Source organism: Cariama cristata, unplaced genomic scaffold (assembly GCF_000690535.1).
Source record: "Cariama cristata isolate BGI_N322 unplaced genomic scaffold, ASM69053v1 scaffold26861, whole genome shotgun sequence".
NCBI classification, from domain to species: domain Eukaryota; kingdom Metazoa; phylum Chordata; class Aves; order Cariamiformes; family Cariamidae; genus Cariama; species Cariama cristata.
In genome coordinates this window covers 9,826-27,470 of record NW_009599089.1, presented here as the reverse complement: position 1 = coordinate 27,470, position 17,645 = coordinate 9,826, and the positions used below count along the sequence as shown (strand labels likewise).

Here is a 17,645-nt window from a genome sequence, read left to right as displayed (position 1 = left end):
GAGAGGGATGACGCCCGTGATCCCCGAGCTTTATACCGAGTATTCCCGTGGGTGGGATGGAATACTGTGTTGGTAAGGCCTGGGTCACCTGTGCCCTCTGCAGCTTCCTGGGGGTGTGACCCGTCCTCCGCCTTCCCCCACCCAGGAGGAACCCAGCGGAGCCCAAGAGAGCCTTGAAGGGAACACACACACTCCCGTGGGCCTTTCTGCAGAACAATCCCGCTCCTGCCCCAGCAAGAGCTACAGACATCAACCGCCATCAGCTCTGACAGCAGGCACTGCCTGAAACCTGCAGTCAGCTCCAGACAGGGCAGATACTAAGAAAACTTAACTAAAAGAAAAGTCTACTGAAAGCAGAAATAGCTCTGGTTTTGGCCAAACCAGGACAAAGGTTTAAAATGAAAAAAGAAAGAAACGAGCAGGGTTTTCTTGTGTCCTCAGCTTCCCCTTGGCTAGCTCTGAAAGAACAATCCGTATGCCTGAGATTAATCACAATCTTTAGCTTGCTCATAAATATCTCATAAATATCTCAACATTGCCTTGAGGGCAAATAAAACCTAAGTATTTTCAACAGATTGTCCAAATGTAATCAGGGTTGGTGTGGTCTATCTCCATGACTCTAAACTAGCTATATTGCTAGCGATCTTGAGCAAGTCAAATAGTTTTCTGGCTATTCACACTTGACGGGATTGTGGAATAAAACAAACAGTAAAAAGTATTTTAAAGGAGCTCCCAGATATCAAGATGAAGACTGAGCAATAGAATGGTATTCCCCCATTAACTTACGAGGACTGTGTTTGCACTTGTTTTGACATAAACAGAACAGAATTTTGCATTTCTTTGCTTCTTCAAACTGCCTTGCAGCTGGTTTAGCATTTGTGTCTTTATTCATGTAAAACCCACTGAGTTCATGCTGTTTTGCTGGATGGAAAGATTACTGAAGATCTGCTGTATGTTTTCAGAACATACTGTCTTCTCAATACATCTTCACTAGAAGGAATAAGGAAGCTGTTAAATTAAAACAATCTCTTTTGCTTTCTCAGCTAGTAAAAATAGCTTTCTGTATGAATTACGCTGTTGCACAAACTTTTGAAAAATAAAACGTTTTAAATATATTTAACATCTTCAACTTATTCATAAACTTGTATAGTAATTGAGGATCTTGTCCGTGCCACTTCACTTATATATAGAACCAGTCTTGTGAGACTTATCTTTTCTCCAAATGTTTTTCTTTCAGCTGGTTTTAAGAGGCCTGTGGTGATATTTGGCCCTATTGCAGATGTAGCTATGGAGAAACTGTCAAATGATTTGCCTCATCTGTACCAGACAGCAAGTGAGTTGTCCTCCTAGCTTCCTTATCATACTTAACTGAGAAGATGGATAACTTAATAATAACAGCTGCTCAGCCACTCTAGATAAGCTAAAATGTTGTCTTTGCAGAGACAGAGCCCAGAGATGCAGGTTCAGAGAAGTCAACTGGAGTAGTGCGTTTGAACACTGTGAGACAAATCATTGAGCAGGTAGAGTATTTCTCTGTGAAAATTGCTTACACTCAAAGGCATGTTGTTTGATTTGTTTGCTACTACAACTTGCAGAGCCCTCAAATCTTCACTGCATCTATTTCTGCAATAAGCAGACTTGGCTTAATTATAGGGCTGTTTTGAAATCGTTCAACAACAATTTTGGTAGCTGTGCTCCAAGTGGGAGAGTGAATCTGAAATTAGAAATTAAATTCTCTTCCTTAGGCCACTCTAAGTTTGAACAGAGGGGCATATGTATTTTACTGTATGCTTTCTGAATTTGCTGTGGGGACTTTACAGTCATGCAGTGCCCTACTTGCTCTTACTGACATCAGAAACTTAATGTTTTAGATTGCTTCAGAGTTACTGCTGTTGAACTGAACAGGAGGTGACTGTGATAGCTAAGTAGCATCTACTGAGACTGCATTGACTCTTTTTTTATAATGCAGTTTAGAGTTCAAGTAAATAGGTGGTAATCAAGAAGCCTAAGAATCTTGGGCAAAAAGAATGTACTCTGCAGCTTGTTGCCCTGAGCCCAATAAAATCGATGCCAGAGGGGCTAGAATGTCACACAGGCATCTGTTCAGAGCTCAGGCCCCACTGAAGCACACATTTGAAAATCCCATTAGTCTTTGCGCTGGAAGTAGCTCAGAAGGAATATATTAAATGAAAAAAGTAACATTTGCCTCAGCTAATAAGTGTAGGTAAAAGCTCACAGATAGCACCTGGAATAGTTGTGGTAGTGGAAGCTGTGGTAGGGGCAGGTAGAGTGAAAAGCTAGTTAACTGTGAATAAGTGCACTTCACTTAACATGAGAGTTAACATAGGGATGTCTACATTCAGGCAAAAGCTGTTCAGAAAAATGGAGCTGAAAGGAAAAAGGCTGCCTGCTGTGGCTTCTGAATGTGATATAACTGTGGGGAAAAAAAATCCAACAAGTTGTGGTCCTGTCTGGACAAAAAATATCCTGGTTTTCCTAGGATGCCATATTCTAACCACCTCCTCTTGTTCCCCACAAGCAGCACGCTGACTGGGCTTTCTTGTTAACAGGATAAACATGCTCTGTTGGATGTGACTCCTAAAGCAGTGGACCTGCTAAATTACACCCAGTGGTTTCCAATTGTGGTCTTCTTTAACCCAGACAGTAAGCAGGGTGTGAAAACCATGAGACAAAGGCTATGCTCCACATCTAACAAGAGCTCTAGAAAACTTTATGAGCAAGCAAACAAACTGAAGAAAACTTGTTCCCACCTCTTTACAGGTAAGGAAGAATGTGTTTCTAACCTGCTTACTAAGAGAGTAGTGGATGTGACTGTATGCGTCTTGAGACATCCACTACTAGTCTGCATATTAACTTATGCAGGCTGGAACTAAAAGGGTGTGAAGGCATGGTCATGAGCAATCCCTTGCTTTTCGAGTTTCCTTGTTCTGACAAATACTAATTAAAAAAAAAAAGTGAATCAGCGTACTGTCATTAAAAGATAAATTATTTAATAAGCTTGGGGAATGGACGGACAATAAAATAAAAATACCATGCTTCTGTCAATGATCTAAATGAAATGGCTGTTTAACATTCTTGCATAACTGAAAAGAAAAAGTGTTAAACAGCAAAGACTGGATAAAGGATCACATTGCATTTGCTGTGTATATATACTTCTTCCTTCAATTTTTGCAGCCACCATCAATTTGAATTCAGCCAATGATAGCTGGTATGGCAGTCTGAAAGATACAATTCAGCAACAGCAAGGAGAAGCAGTATGGGTATCAGAAGGAAAGGTAAGCAGTCAGTCTATGCTGTACTAAGCTATGCAGATGTCTCAAGGTATCTCTTGCCAGTAAAAATTGTTGAAAATGTTGTTTACCAATGCTGGATAGCTTAGACAAGTAGTCAGTTGATGTCTGTCTGGGTAACAAAAAAATTACTTATTATTCTTTTTGTTATACTTTGGAGCTTTCATCACTAATGCTGTGGCTAGGGGAGAATGATGAGGAGGCATAAACTTTTACAGGACTTTCCTGTAGAGTTTCTTTCAGTTCTCCGAAGTCATTCTTAAGGAGTTATTTGGCATGATGCTGAGACCTAACTAGACTCTACTTCTTCTGTATTTAACCCTTGTTCCTTAATTCTTACTGACTTTTCTCTAGATGGACGGCATGGAAGATGATGCGGATGATCGTATGTCTTACCTTACTGCAATGGGTGCTGACTATTTGAGTTGCGACAGTCGGCTGATCAGTGACCTAGAGGATACAGATGGAGAAGGAGGTGCATACACCGACAATGAACTTGATGAGCCCTTGGACGAACCAAGGATTTCATCTGTTAGCCGGTCCTCTGAACCTGTGCATCATGAGGAGGTGAGACTGCATTTTCAACAAGACTGTACTTTGGACTTTCTGAAAGCCCTGTATGTATGGCATAAAAATGAGAGTTTTTTAAACTGCAGCTTCTTCTTACCTCTGGTAGTGTTTTAGAGCTACATTGTGTTAGAGCAAAAATAATAATAGCTCTGCTTTTCTGCCGAACTCTATAGGTTTCCTGATGATGTCTCATCACCTTGAACTTTGCAATTATATTTGCAGTGATTGTGATCAGGTTGCTGACAGTCATGTGACTCCTGGTTACTGTTCCCAAAATAGTAAACTTGAAAGAGGGGAAAAAATTATTGAATTACTGGATACTGCAGTGATTTTTATCTCTTATTTTCTTTCATAGGGTTTAAAAAAATTTAGTCCAGAACCAAGGGCTCAGTTGAGAAAAGCTGGTAGCAGGGAGATCCTTAGAGATCCGAGTCCACCTCCAGCATTCAAGCCTGAACCACCTAAGGTAAACTTGTAGACACAAATCTGAATACAAAATTCCTCTTTCTGGAGAACTGTCCAGGGCAGCACATTCAGAAGAGCAATAGGAATGATCACAGACTAGGAACACTGTAAGTATGGAGAGAAGGAATGACTGAAGGTGTTGCAGGATCAAGCAGAGAGAAGACTTGAAGGATAACAGTTCTCTTCAAATATGTGTGATCTCTATATGGAATAAGAAAGTAAACTCCTTTTTGTGTCTCCTAACAAACTGAAAGGCACTTTTTTAGCTCAGCAGGAACAAATGTAGGCTAATCATAAGGAGAAGCAAATCTGGTGGCCATTATTTTGAAGCACAAAACTAGAGTCTACCACCTCTGATGTCAGTCTCCATCAGTAGAAATTGATGTTAACTGTTTATTCAAACCTTGCTCAGGAATGGTGCAGGGGAAAAAAAATTATAACGTCTGGACACCAAATCCTATTTTGGCAATTCCCGATTTCCCTTGACCCCAAAGTCCTTTCTTTATGAGGACGGGTGCCCTCACATACTGCATGTGTTCAAAATATATTCAAGTATGCCTTGACAATGGAGATTGGGCAGAGTAGGACATGTGTAAGGAAAAAAAGATGGAGTAGAAAGCAGACTTGGGTCCTGTGCACTTCTAAACTCCTGGTAGTGATATTCTACATTAGGTAGTACTGACAAATTATTTGGAAGGTCAGTTTTCTCTGTACTGTCCCCTAATACACATTATAGTTCTGGTAATCCTTAACAAAAGGGACAAACGAGTCTGAATGTGCTAGTCTTCTGTAGGTTGATGTGTAGTGTATAAGCATATGGACAAAATGTTCCAGCAGTTCAAATATCTTTCAAGTGTTACTCTGGATGAAGATTGACACTGGTAAATACGTAGGCAAAATGATTAATTTCAGATTAAAGGCTTCATTTGAAATGAAAATTACGAAGTTGCTGGTGTAAGCTTTGTGTGTTTTATACTTGCAGGGAAAGATACAAAACAAAGAAGATCTGTATGACTTCCCTAAGAACTATGACTCCAAATCAAGTAACATTGCTGTCAGCAGTGAGGCTTCAACTGCAGCAGCTAAAGCACCACCACCACCTGTTTCTGTGAAACCTGCCTTTGGGCGTCCCATCCTGAGAAACCCTCAGCCAGCAGTCCCACCTGCAGAGGAGGAGGAGGAGGCAAAATTGGAAGAGGAAGGAAGTGAACAAGAAAATACTCCAAAATCTGTATTGAGGAAAGTAAAAATATTTGAGGAGATGGATCATAAGGCGAGGATGCAAAGAATGCAAGAGCTACAAGAGGCCCAGAATGCCAGGGTATGAAGACATGCATTCTCCCTCTGCTGTGCTTTCCGGCTTATAGAACAGCCTGCATCCTGAAAATGAAAATCATGCCCTTGCAATCGTGTTGCTTCTGGAGGGAGAAGTTTGGAAACCACACATACAGACATAACGTTGTGTGGATTTGCATGTAAAAGGAGGATGTATTTTAGGGCTTCCTATGTAACTATAGAAAGCTGGCTTCTGATAATCCTGTTGCTTTTGGCAATCCATTATTTTCACATGCATTCTGAATTACTGCTCTAGCAAAAGATTATGTAATTGTAAGCATATGAATAAGATAAATTAACAATTTGTGCTTTAATTGTTTTAGATGTAGCTATGACCTGCTAGATCTACAGTCTAGGATCCCTAATGGATAGACTTAAAAAGAACAGTTATTTTCTCCTACTTTCTTTTAAAGCTTGAAATTGCCCAGAAGCACCCGGATATTTATGCTGTCCCTGTCAAAACACAGAAGTCAGAACAGAGCTGGCCCCAGCCTACGAGGTGAGGTGTATCCAGTTTAATGCATTCTGTCTTGAGTGTTTACTTCACTAGCAGGAGGAGAACTGATCTTGCCAGTTTTTATTCATATGAATAATCCTGCCTTGCAATATCACTTTGTTGTTGTCCCTGAAATATTACTGCAAATGTGGGGCAAAATATCAGTGAACTCTTCTTGTTTTTCAGGGTATTTTTTTTTTTCAGTTGATTCATAGTATTTGAGTTACCTACGAAGAAACACTATATTCTTTTGCTGAAATATTTGCAGAACCAGTTTTTTGCCCCAATCAGTATTACTCAGAAGCTTTTCCGTATTTGTGTCCTCTGATGTCCATTCTTCCTGTGCTAGATACTTGATGACTGTTAGTCTATCCTAACAAATAATTGGTGCTTTGATTACTTAATAACACTTTATTACTTAAATGCTTATTTAGTAACAAATGTATTGTGTGGGTAGGGAAACAGAAGATGAAACTTGCTTGAGGTCACCCATCAAGTCTTATGAAAGTAGTAGTCTTTCATTAAAATTCAATGAGGTCTGGACTGGTTGACCATTCTGTTATCTTACCCTACCCATTGCATATATCTATGACTTGAGCAGTCACCTGTGCAAGAGCTAACACATTGTATGATGGATTTTGGTTTCTGCTCTGCAGGACTTTAATTTTTTCTTGGCTCTTAGTAATAGCAGTAGAAATAGGACTTTCTTTTCTAGTGAATCAAATCCTTTGATGTCATAGTATATAGCCTAAAATGCAAAAATGGAAAACATGGAGTGATTATTTTCAGGTTTTCTTGGTGGATTCAGAAAAGCATACTTTTTTTATATAGCCTTGGAAGCTTTTTGGAAGTAGTGAAAAGTAATCTTTAACCACATCTGGAAAGTGTTTGCTTACATACAGAAATCAGTGCTGCTGCCTTTTTACAGGAATGTTGATGATTTGCCTAGAGGGAATATTTAAGCCCTGGAACAGTATGGAAGGAGGATAACATCTTGGTTTTGTACAGTGTGGATTACAAATATCATGGCTTTTGAAACTGAGGAAGTGCCCTTCCTTGGCAGATTTTATTTCTATGTATGCACTTAGTATCACATTAAATCAGTAGCACCACAGTGTATCAAAAGCAAGTGTGTGGGTTATTTCTGCCCACTTTGAAGGATAAGACCCCTAGTGACAGCCTTGAGTGAGGAGAGAAGGCTATCAATTTAAGAAATGTCACATAATTCTTCAGACTTGGAGAAAGGAAACTGGGGATGCAAAAGCAGAAGCAGGCATAGAGAGAACCTGGTGCAAAAATAATTGAGGAAAATGTCAGTTGGGGTGGTAGCAATGGCTGAAAACCTCTATGCTCAGTGAATGAAGTGCTGTAGACCTCTTGATGTGTCTATGTATGCAGGGAGGTTTAATAATTTTAAATTTGGCATTCTTCCAGGTAAGCTGAGTAGATCAAATCTGAACATCAGGCTCCAGCTTGGTGGAAATAAGATGCCTCTCCAGATAGGCTTACCGTCGTCATGCGATTGTTTATGGGCTAGCAGGGGTTTCATTTACTCCATATACCTTTCTAGGTTGTACACGTCCATAAAGCCAATACTAAGTATAATTATTTTTCAACTTTTCAGAATGGAAGTGAACATTCTCTCTCTCTCTTTCTTTTTTCTTGCTGTGTTAGCTCCAGACCTCCAGAACCCCAGAAACCTCCTATTAGACCTTACCTGGAGAACTGTGGTGGTTACGGCAGTGATGCAGAGGAGGAGGAGGAGTATCGTCGGCAGTTATCAGACCACTCTAAGAAGGGGTATTATGGACAGCCATCCAGATACAGAGACACAGAATTGTAGGCTTGCTAGTATATGTTTGTATAATGCTCCTTTGAGGTTTCTTCCATCACAGCCAAAGTGGAGCAGTAGTTATTCTTGAAAAGCTGTATTTTTATTGGGGGTGGTGTTAGAGGTTACGCTACTCAACTTAGACATATCTATACGCTGGAACTGGAAGAGTTCATTTTTGGGGATATTTTGTCAGCATCTAAAAAAAGAAATCACTTTGCCTGAATGCTGTTGCCTGTTTTATAAGGACCAAATCCTGGAAGTTTGTGTTAATTCTAGGTATTTTCATACTTTAAGATTAAAAAAAAAAAAACCAAACTTTTTTCCTTTTATTAATGCTGCCTTTTTGGACTGTTCTGCTGTGTTATGAAAGTATGATCCTAGAGGTACACTTCTAATGCAATAGAACTCAATTTCAAAGTGTATTTGAAGAACAGTAAGTGCCTTTAACAAGAAGCATCTTAAACTGTTTGTTTTGACATCTGATACTTGGTGCAAAGCCATAACACACTAAAAGGGGATTGATTGTTATACCTATCTTTTTTTTTCATGAGTTTCATGGTAACAATTTTCCTAGCATGTTATTTTTCTAAGTTCATAGATGGATATGCAATATTTCATAAATACTGACTGTACATAGTAACGGTGCAATTGACTGGGTTGTTGGAAAAGACCAGGATGTGCTTAAACACAGAAAATGATGTAGAAATTCAGTCATATATTAAACTTCACACAGACTGCAAGTAATAAAGGATATATACTAGACAAACCTTGTATATCTTAATTTTCTTTTGAACAGTATTGGTCTGCTAGAGTCTGACTTTCATGAGTATACTTGACAGTAGTACACTGTTCAAGTAACTGGGAAATGTCACTGTTGATGTTGCCTCCCACTGTTCTAAACATCATTTAAAATTTGTTCTGGCTTAAACGAAAGCTGATGCAGAACTATAGACTTTCTGCAAGACACTTAACTTTTAGACTATTAACACAGTTGGCTACCATTTCGCTGTCCTTGTTGGGATCCTGTGGCAATCATGGGGTACATCATGTGCACTGGTGTGGTTCCCCTGCCACAAGGAGCAGCCAGATCCCCAGGAGCATCCTGGCTCAGCTCTCCCTGACCCCCTCCCCCCATGCCCAGAGTACCTCTCCAGGCAGAGCCCTCTGACCTGCCAGGGACACGGCATTGCTGATGCTCTGCCTCAGCCATGGGGGCCTTGTGGAAGGGGACAGGCTTGTGAAGGCCTGGGCAATGTGCGATGCGCTGGGAGCGGCCATCAGGGGAGTGCCACAGGCCTGGGAACGTGTCTCATGGCAGCTGGAAGCAGCCAGGGAAGCCAGGACAGGAGGGCTCTGGAGGTGTCACAGGTCCTCCGGGGTCCCCAGGCACAGAGGGGGCTGGGGTGGTGGGAGTCCCAGATATGGGCAGCTAGGAAAACCTCTGGGAGCCTCTGGGAACCTGTGGGATCAGGAGAAGGAAGTATGGCTCAGGACAGCCATGGGGGGCTGGTGGCAACATGTGGGCACCTGGGTTGGGTGGTGCTGATGGAATGACCCAAGGGACGAAGTGGTGTGGCACAGCCCCTCCAGGGGTCTGTGGACCTAGGTGTGTAGGTGTGGGGGGCAGCCAGCACCCGAGCTGCGCATCACTTGGGAAGCAGAGCCCACCTGAAGGGCTTCTCAGAGGGGTGAGCGGATGGGTCTTAATGTCCGTCTCCCTGTACCATACAGAGCAGCAGCTGTGGGACTTGGGTAGCCCCTCTGAGCCCCCGAGGCCAACCCCTGCAGCGCTGCTGCCAGTGCTGGCTCAGAGTCCTGGCCGGGGGACTTGGGATATCCCTGCTGCTCTCCACGCAAGCCGTCTGCGGGTGCCTGCCACGGGCACTGTGCAGGTGTGTCTGGGCAGCCTCTAGCAGAGCTGTGGGAGAGCTCAGCCCTCTCCTCACTGAGTCTCTGGTGGGAAGAACAGCCCCGGGGGAGTTTTGGGGAGGGCCCTGGCCCTCATGCTGCAGGGGCCTTGGGAAGAGGTGGGGGGCTTTGGAGGAAGGCAGCCTGTGGGCAGGTTGGTGCAACAGGGCCCGGTGGGCAGAGGAGGACGGGGTGGGAGCGGCTGCACTGCCTTGCTGCTTTCCCTCCACAGAGCTACCAACTCCTGGGAAGCCTTCCCAAGGCCTGTCTTCTGGCCAGGGCCTCTGCACTGGCAGCTCCCGCCTGCCTTGGATTGCCTGGCATGGAGACAGTGCACAACAGGCCTCTGCCTTTTTCCTCCCACAGGTTCACCCATTCTGAGGCAGCCCAGGGCACGACCCAGTGGGTCTGCATGCTGCACGGGCAGCTCTCAACAAAATGAGGGTAAGTTCAACGCTGCTTTGCTCTGCAGTGTCCTCTGGGATGCACCCACAGAGCTCCTCTGCGCCAGAGCTGGAGGAAATGGTGCTGGCACAACTGCACCAGGGAGGGGACCGCAGGCTGCCCTGCTCTGGGCATGGCTCTGCCCGACAAGTTTTTGCCAGGAGCATGAATCTTAAGGGGAGGGCGAGCGCTCACAGGCTCCTAGCACCTGACCACAGGGCGGACAGCTTTGTCAGGAAAGATGCCTGAGATCCTCAGGCATCCACCCAGCTGCCCCCTCCCCAGGGCAAAACCCTGGCCCTGCCTTTGCCACTGCCCCGGGGAGGCAGTGCATGGGACCAGCACCCCTTTCCCTGCAGGGTCTGACATGCATCCCAACAGGTGTCCTCAGAAAGGGTCTTCAGGCTTTTCTCCCGTTTCTTTGCCGCGCTTCGTCTTGATCATTTCCAGCAGTCTGGCGCTGGCCCTGGTGTCCCTCCATGGATACGTCAGCACATGCATCTCCACTGTGTGAGTACAGCACGTGGCCAGTGTGGAAACGGAGGGGGGTGCCGGTGGGTCAGGGGGAGGCTGGCAGTGCTCTGGACCAGGAGGGCATGGCTCTTCCTGGCAGCGGGTCAGGTGCTGCCAGGACTGGGGCGGCTGCTTGGAAAGCAATGAGAGCAAAAGTCCCTTGGCAACCCCACTCGGTGCGTGTGTCAGTGGCCGGAACCTCAGTCACCAGGGAAGTAACTTGGGCGCAGCGAAGTGCTCCGAGTCAAGGCCAAGCCTCTGCAGGAGAAGGCTTTGCTGTGGCCAAGACCAGCTTCTGGCTGGGAGAGAGGGGGCGGATCCATGGGGCTGGCAGGAGAGAAGCAGTAAATGCCTGCTGCTCTGCCCAGCACTGTGGAAACACCCCAAAACAAAAGGTGTTTCATCTCAAGTGCAACCAAGTGTGCCGCCTTAGCGAAAGGCAAGGCCAGTGCCCAGCAGAGACTGCCAAAGAGCTGTTTTCCCTTGCTAGGTCTGCTTACTTGCCGGAATCATTTTAACTCCATGTCTGAAGGTGATCTTGGAGCACTTTTTTTTGCAAGTTCTGCTTGTGCTGTTGAAGGGTGCAGATAGAAACCACACTCTTTTTGAAAGGAGCAGTCTGTCAGCTTTCTGTCAGCAGCTGACGTCCAGAATTGGTGCTTCTCAGCTTGCAAGTGAAAATGCCCCTGTACAGGGATCTGCCCCAGTCCCTGTGCACTGGTATCACCAGGACTCCCTGTTTTTCAGGAAGGAGATCACTGAGAAGGGGAGCGGGCTCTTTATCATCCTGTGTCTCATCTTCATAGCCACTCTTGGTGAGTATTCACCTGCTGCTCACAGTAGCACAGACACACAGGGTGCAAGCTGCAGTGTCAGGGAGAGGTGCTGGAACGCTAATGGGGACCTTCCAGCCTCCTGCTTCTGCAGCTCAGGGAGATCCCTACATGCAGATTTCAGCTGTCTCAAGGGCTGCTGCAGATGCACACAGTGTTAGGGAAGCACAGCCAGTAGGACCCTTTCAGACACTGGTGCCTCCTCTTGTGGAGGTTTCCTTTGTGGACCGGCTGTGCAGAAGCTGCCACAGCCCGAGGGAACCACTTGCTTAGCCTGCAAGCCTGCAAGGGGAGGCTGTGTGTACTTCCAGCCTGGCTGGCATGATAGAGGCGTGTGTGTGTGAGACAGGCAGATGGGCAGAGGCAGCGGGAGAGAATGGCCTGTGCAGCCTTGAAGGGGAGGCTGGAGAAGGTCTTTAACGGAAATGAGTGCCAGGTTGCAAGCCCATGCCGGGGACAGGCTCAGCTCCCACTCTGCTGTCCTGTGGCTGCTCCGGTAGCCCCTTGCTTGGAGGTGTGCTGGAGGAAGCAGAGATGGTGACAGCCAGGGCCAGAGCTGGGCATCGCTTGGGAAGCGGAGCCCAGCTGAAGTGAGGCTGCTCGGTGGTGCCGTGCAGGGGTGGGGACGGAGAGGTGGCTCTCTCACAGCCCATGGAGCTAGGTGTTGGTGCTCACCGCAGCAGGGAGCGAACCTCTCAGCAAACCTCTCGCCACCCTGTTGTGGCAGGAGACAACGTGGCTACGGGGATCATTAGAAACACTAGCAAAGTAACTCACTCTTGGTGATGTGAGTTACACCTGGTGCCTACTGCAGGACCTCGCTGCCCATGTGGATGCTGTGGGCCAAGGAGGTGCCGCAGGTCAGTGATTGTTGTTGTGGGACAGAAAAGTCCGGCAGAGGAGCACTGCTGATGGTGGTCAGGTAAATCGCCAAATCCTCTGGCTCCAGGCAGTGACATAAAGAAGCAGCAGCAGCTTCTGCTGTGCCTTCCTTGAGCCACTGGGTCCAGAAAGCCCCGGCAGCTCTGGCACTCAAGCAGAGAGCCTTTCCCTTTCAGGTGCTGCTGGAGCAGGCTGTGGGCGAGCAGATGTCTGTACGGTCACGGCCCTCTCCTGGCCTGCAGCTCATTTGGTGGGGTGGTGGGAGCTGGCCTTGTGCTGTTTGCACTCCTGTGCGTAGTGCCCCAGCCTGGTGCCTTTCCCCCTCTCCCTGCCTTTTGCTAAAGCTGGAGGTGAAGGGAAGCACTCGCAAAGCAGGGAAAGAAAAGGGGTCCAGAGCAACTGTGTCTGCCAAGCCTGGAGGCTTCGGGAGGGGCTGAGCAGCTCTCTGACAAGATCCGCTTTCCTGGCATCTGCAGGAACTCCTTTGCTCTGCTGGAGGAACAAAACCAGGAGGTGCAACAGCTGAGGAAGGAGTTGGTGTGCATGGCTGCAGAGATGAGCCATGTGAAGAAGGTGATCCTGTGCTTCGGGAAAGAGGGCTGGGATGAGCAGGGCCCCACACAGGGTGCTTTCCTGGGGCTGCTGGTGGAGTTTTCTTGCTCAGTCCACCCACCCATCCCTTACCGGGGGTTGCTGGTTGAGCTTCTCTGCTATAAAGCCCCTTCCTCTGGCCAAGTTTTACTGAGCCATGTCTGGCAGTGGAGGGCTGCCGAAATCCTTCTCCTGGTGCACCAGGGCCTCTGGTGGTTCTGGCCTGGCCCCAGAGAGCGGTGAGACACAAGTGCCCTCCCAGGGGCATCTGGCCCTGGCAGGGCTGAGCATGCCTCCAGGCTGAGATGCACAGCATGGAGGTGGACACGAGGCTGTGGGGCCCAGACCCATGGCCACACTATGGCCGTGGAGACGAACGCTCTTGCTGAGCCCTCGCACTTCTCATCAGAAGGCTTTGAGCCTGGCAGCTGCTGGGACAAGACTTGTCTTGCGCTTTCTGGCACGAGCTCCTTCCTTTGCTCTCTGCCAGGACTCTGTGGTGACACTGAACGGCCTGCTGATGTGCTCGTCTACTGTGTTCATTTCCATCTTTCGCAGGAACTTCAGGACACAAGAATGGCAATGCCTGCGATACCTTTGGAAGAGAACGTCCAGATGTCTGCCTGGGCTCTGAAAAGCGCAGGTATGGATGTGGGCAGGCAGATCTCGTTGTGCTGGGCTCCCGCTTCGCACTCGCTAAAGTAGGCTGCGCTGCAGCCTCTGCTCTCGAGGCAGGGGCAGATGAGATGAAATCACAGGGCCCAAGGGCGCCTGTGGTATAGCAGCTCCCTTAGGCTCACGCCAGTCCTGCCCTCAGGCACCTCACAGGTGCTCCTGGCACTCCCCTGCCGGCATTTCTGTGCTCTGCCTCTCCGCTGACCTTTCCTGGGGACTGAAAAGCAAGTGGTCGGGTTGTCATTTGCTCTCCATGAAGCAGGGGCTCAGCTTGGGGCCCCTGCCCTTCCCATGGGGGGTTTGCAGTCTCCCAGTGCCTGCAGACCTTCTCTTTGCGCGGCTGTGAAAGATGCTGTCACTGGGCATGGGGATCCCCTCCATCCTTGCCTGCGCCACCGCTTGAGGGCACGGGGCTTGGCATGGGACTGCAGGCAGCCTTAGAAATACCCTACAGCCACCGGGCCTCTGAGCCTGGGGCTTCTGACAGTCAGCTGCTCTCTTCTCCCTTCAGAGGTCACGATCGACCTGCAGAGATCTCCCAGGAGCTATGCATGGCCCTGCAGCATGTTCCAGTTCCTTTGTGATCTGAACCCTCTGGATCCTTTTGTGCAGGTATGGTAACAGAAGTCATCAGTGCTGGTTTTGTTCCCCCTGGTACGGTTGAGGTCAAGCCCTGGGGTGTGTCCCCTCAGGCCAGTGGTATTGCTGAAGCCCATGGCACTGGTCAGGTGCCAGACACCTGAGGTCTCACATGGAGCTTGGCTTGCTAGAAACCATCAGCTTCCCCTGGGAGCTGAGGTGAGCTGAGCTGAGCTGCTGCATCCTGCCCAGCATCCCTGGTCTCCACTGGGTGAAGGAGTTTCTCTGATCTGGGTGATCTGGATGAGGGGACCAAACGCACCCTCAGTAAGTCTGCAGACGACATGAAATTGGGCGGGAGTGTTGATCTGCAACAAAACTGGTGAAGGGTCTGGAGAACAAGTCTTATGAGGAGCAGCTGAGACAACTGGGGTTGTTTAGCTTGGAGAAGAGGAGGCTGAAGGGACACCTTATTGCTCTCTGCAACTACCTGAAAGGAGGTGGTAGCAAGGTGGGTGCTCGTCTCTTCTCCCAAGTAACAAGTGGTAGGACAGGAGGACATGGCCTCAAGTTGTGCCAGCAGACATTTAGATTGGATATTAGGAAAAATTTCTTCACAAAAAGGGTTGTCAAGCACTGGAACAGGCTGGCCACGGAGGCAGTTGAGTCACCATCCCTGGAGGCATTTAAAAGGCCGTGTAGATGTGGTGCTTAGGGACACGGTTTAGTGGTGGACTTGGCAGTGTTAGGTTTACGGTTGGAATCGATGATCTTAAGGGTCTTTTCCAACCCAAACGATTCTATGATTCTGTCATTCTGCTTAGCGACCCCAGTTGCCTCCCTCAGCTCTGATCGTCCTTTTTTAGATGGGGCGAGGTGCGGCTAGGGGGAGATGCAGAGCTGCTGGGCAGAGAGAGAGCTTTCTTCATAGGCCTGACTCAGGTGTGGGGTATCATTTCATGATGGCTATTTTGCTCTCATGGGGAATTTGGTGAGTCCTCTTTCCCCAGCCAGGAAGACATCTGGGCACTTCTGTCCATTTCCCAACACACCACTCAGTTCAAGCACAAAGACAGCCTGGAGGTATGGTGCCACCAGTGCTTCTGGCTGCACTGGTAGCAGTGCAGGTCATGTCACAGCCTCACCAACCATTGCTGTTGCCCTCTGCTTTCAGTTGGACATTTGCCCAGGATACTGCTGGCCTTTCCAAGCATCTCGGAACCAAGTGGTCATTAGGTTGCCCACACAAGTCCAACCAACCGCAATCACTGTGCAGAACCCCTTGAAGAAGTCCTCTGCGCTCAGGGACATCAGCAGCGCCCTGTGAGATTTCATCGTCTCTGTAAGTCTCTGCCAGGCACTCGGGGCTGGGAGCTGGTGCTGGGGAAAAGCTGTAAGGGGGACTTGCTAGTCTCTGGGCATCTGCTGAGATTCATGCACTGCTGTGCCCTGAGGGGACATTTACGGTTGGACTTGATGATCTTTGAGGTCTCTTCCAACCATAATGATTTTATGATTCTATGATTTATGGGCACATGCAAGGTGGTGTCATCCCATCTTAAGACTTGCTCAGTGCATTTTAGCCCAACAGCTCAGCTCCACCGCATCCTGCACCACATTTCAGGGAGGGGGGGGGTTGCAGACATGGATCCGGCATGCGTGTTTTCTCATGGCTGAGTCGAGGGTGACCTGCTCCCCTGTGCTTTATCTCCAAAGGAGTGGATCAGGAAGAAGAGGACCTGGTGCTTGGGATGTTCAGCTACGACACAGCAAAAGAACCGACCCAGACCTTCCCTCTGCAGGTACGGGAAGTGTGTGTGGGCAAGAAGCCAGGGAAGAAGCGTAGGTTTGCCAGCAAGTCAGTGGCAGAAGGAGTGTGGACGGTCCGTCCCGGGGCAGGGGCCCAACCTTGGCCGAGAGGGATGTGGCAGGGTGTGGAGGGCTGAGCAGCACCCAGCACTCCCCGGCCACTCTGCCAGCACAGAGGCCTCAGTGAAGGGAACGGGTGGTGGGACAGGGACCGAGCCCCAGCAGGGCAGGCGGTGGCAGGGAGGACACCCAGCACCTCGCCCCAGCAGCAGGAGTTTCCCCAGGCTCCATTTCCCATAGGACCCAGCAAGCCTCAGGTGTCCACAGCGACCCAGCCTGCTCTCTGAGGCCAGGCGTTTGCTCTGCAGAGGCACTGGGCTCCTGGGTGGGAGAAGGGAAGCTGTCTCCTCAGCCAGGGTGGGAGCTGCGCCTCCTGGAGCGAGGGCGAGGCTGGCAGGGGAAGATGTGCAGGGCCTCCTGATGCTCCTTACGCTCCAGGAGTGACCTGTCTTTTTGCCATGTTTTCTTTGCAGAATGAGCTTCGCAGAGCCTTTCAGTTTATCAAACTTGTCATACAGAGGAACTGGGGAAACTCAGGCTACACCTGCATTTATCGAGTGCAGGTTCACAGGAAGATAACGGGAATGAATGCCATCAACAAGGCACGAGGAGACCTTCTACAGTAAGAATAACGAAAAAATGAAAAAAAACCCCGAGCAGAGGAGCAGAGGAATGTGGCTGTTAGTCTGGAACAGAGCAATGTCGCTTCACAGGCCCTCTCAAAGGCCCCATGGGGTCTAGACATAGCGAGGAACCTGGGCGGACCTGAGAGGTGTGTGGAGACCTGGGTGGGAGGGCAGTGTCCAACTGCCGCCTGCGAGGAATTCCTTGACCAACCAGGGAGAAACTCCTCTGATTGGTTGATCCTCCCATTCCTTCCTGCCTCCCCCAGGTACACTGGTGCCTGGTGTTAAATCAGCCAGTGAGGGGTGAGGAGAGGCTTGCCTCTTACTCCAGGTTAGGTCAGGGTTATCATGGCTGGGAGAAATCCCTCTATGTTACGGACAGACACCATTCTCGCTCTGACAGCACAAGAGAATGCTTTGTTTTCATCCAGGTTGTTCACGAAGAGGTTGAACAATATTGATCTCAGTATTAAGCCTTGGGATAAACCATTATTAACTGTCCTCCACCTGCACTTTTGATTACATTGATTACAATTTTCAGGGCACTGTTGTTCAGCCATTTTTCAGTAAACTTTTCTGTCCACTTTTACTGCTTGTCTATATGTTTTGGGAGACAGTGTCAAAAGCCTTACTACAGTTGAGGTAAACAATATCCACTCTTCACTCAGACACAAAGCAAGTCACCTCATTGCAGAAGGCTATCACGTTAGTTAA

The 17,645-nt window shown here is 48.1% G+C and overlaps 1 protein-coding gene across 1 annotated transcript in view; it reads left to right on the top strand.

Annotated features, from left to right (window-relative positions):
• LOC104168844 (tight junction protein ZO-2-like) overlaps positions 1–8,020 on the top strand; it is a gene marked incomplete at its 5' end in the record, with an annotated part of 8,862 nt that extends 842 nt beyond the window's left edge. The window contains 9 exons of the mRNA XM_009709569.1: positions 1,238–1,333; positions 1,441–1,520; positions 2,571–2,781; positions 3,196–3,296; positions 3,666–3,878; positions 4,237–4,347; positions 5,329–5,667; positions 6,095–6,180; positions 7,852–8,020. Of these exons, the coding sequence (XP_009707871.1) occupies positions 1,238–1,333; positions 1,441–1,520; positions 2,571–2,781; positions 3,196–3,296; positions 3,666–3,878; positions 4,237–4,347; positions 5,329–5,667; positions 6,095–6,180; positions 7,852–8,020 (1,406 nt within the window). The remainder of the gene's footprint in view (positions 1–1,237; positions 1,334–1,440; positions 1,521–2,570; positions 2,782–3,195; positions 3,297–3,665; positions 3,879–4,236; positions 4,348–5,328; positions 5,668–6,094; positions 6,181–7,851) is intronic.
• Between the last annotated feature and the right edge of the window lie 9,625 nt (positions 8,021–17,645).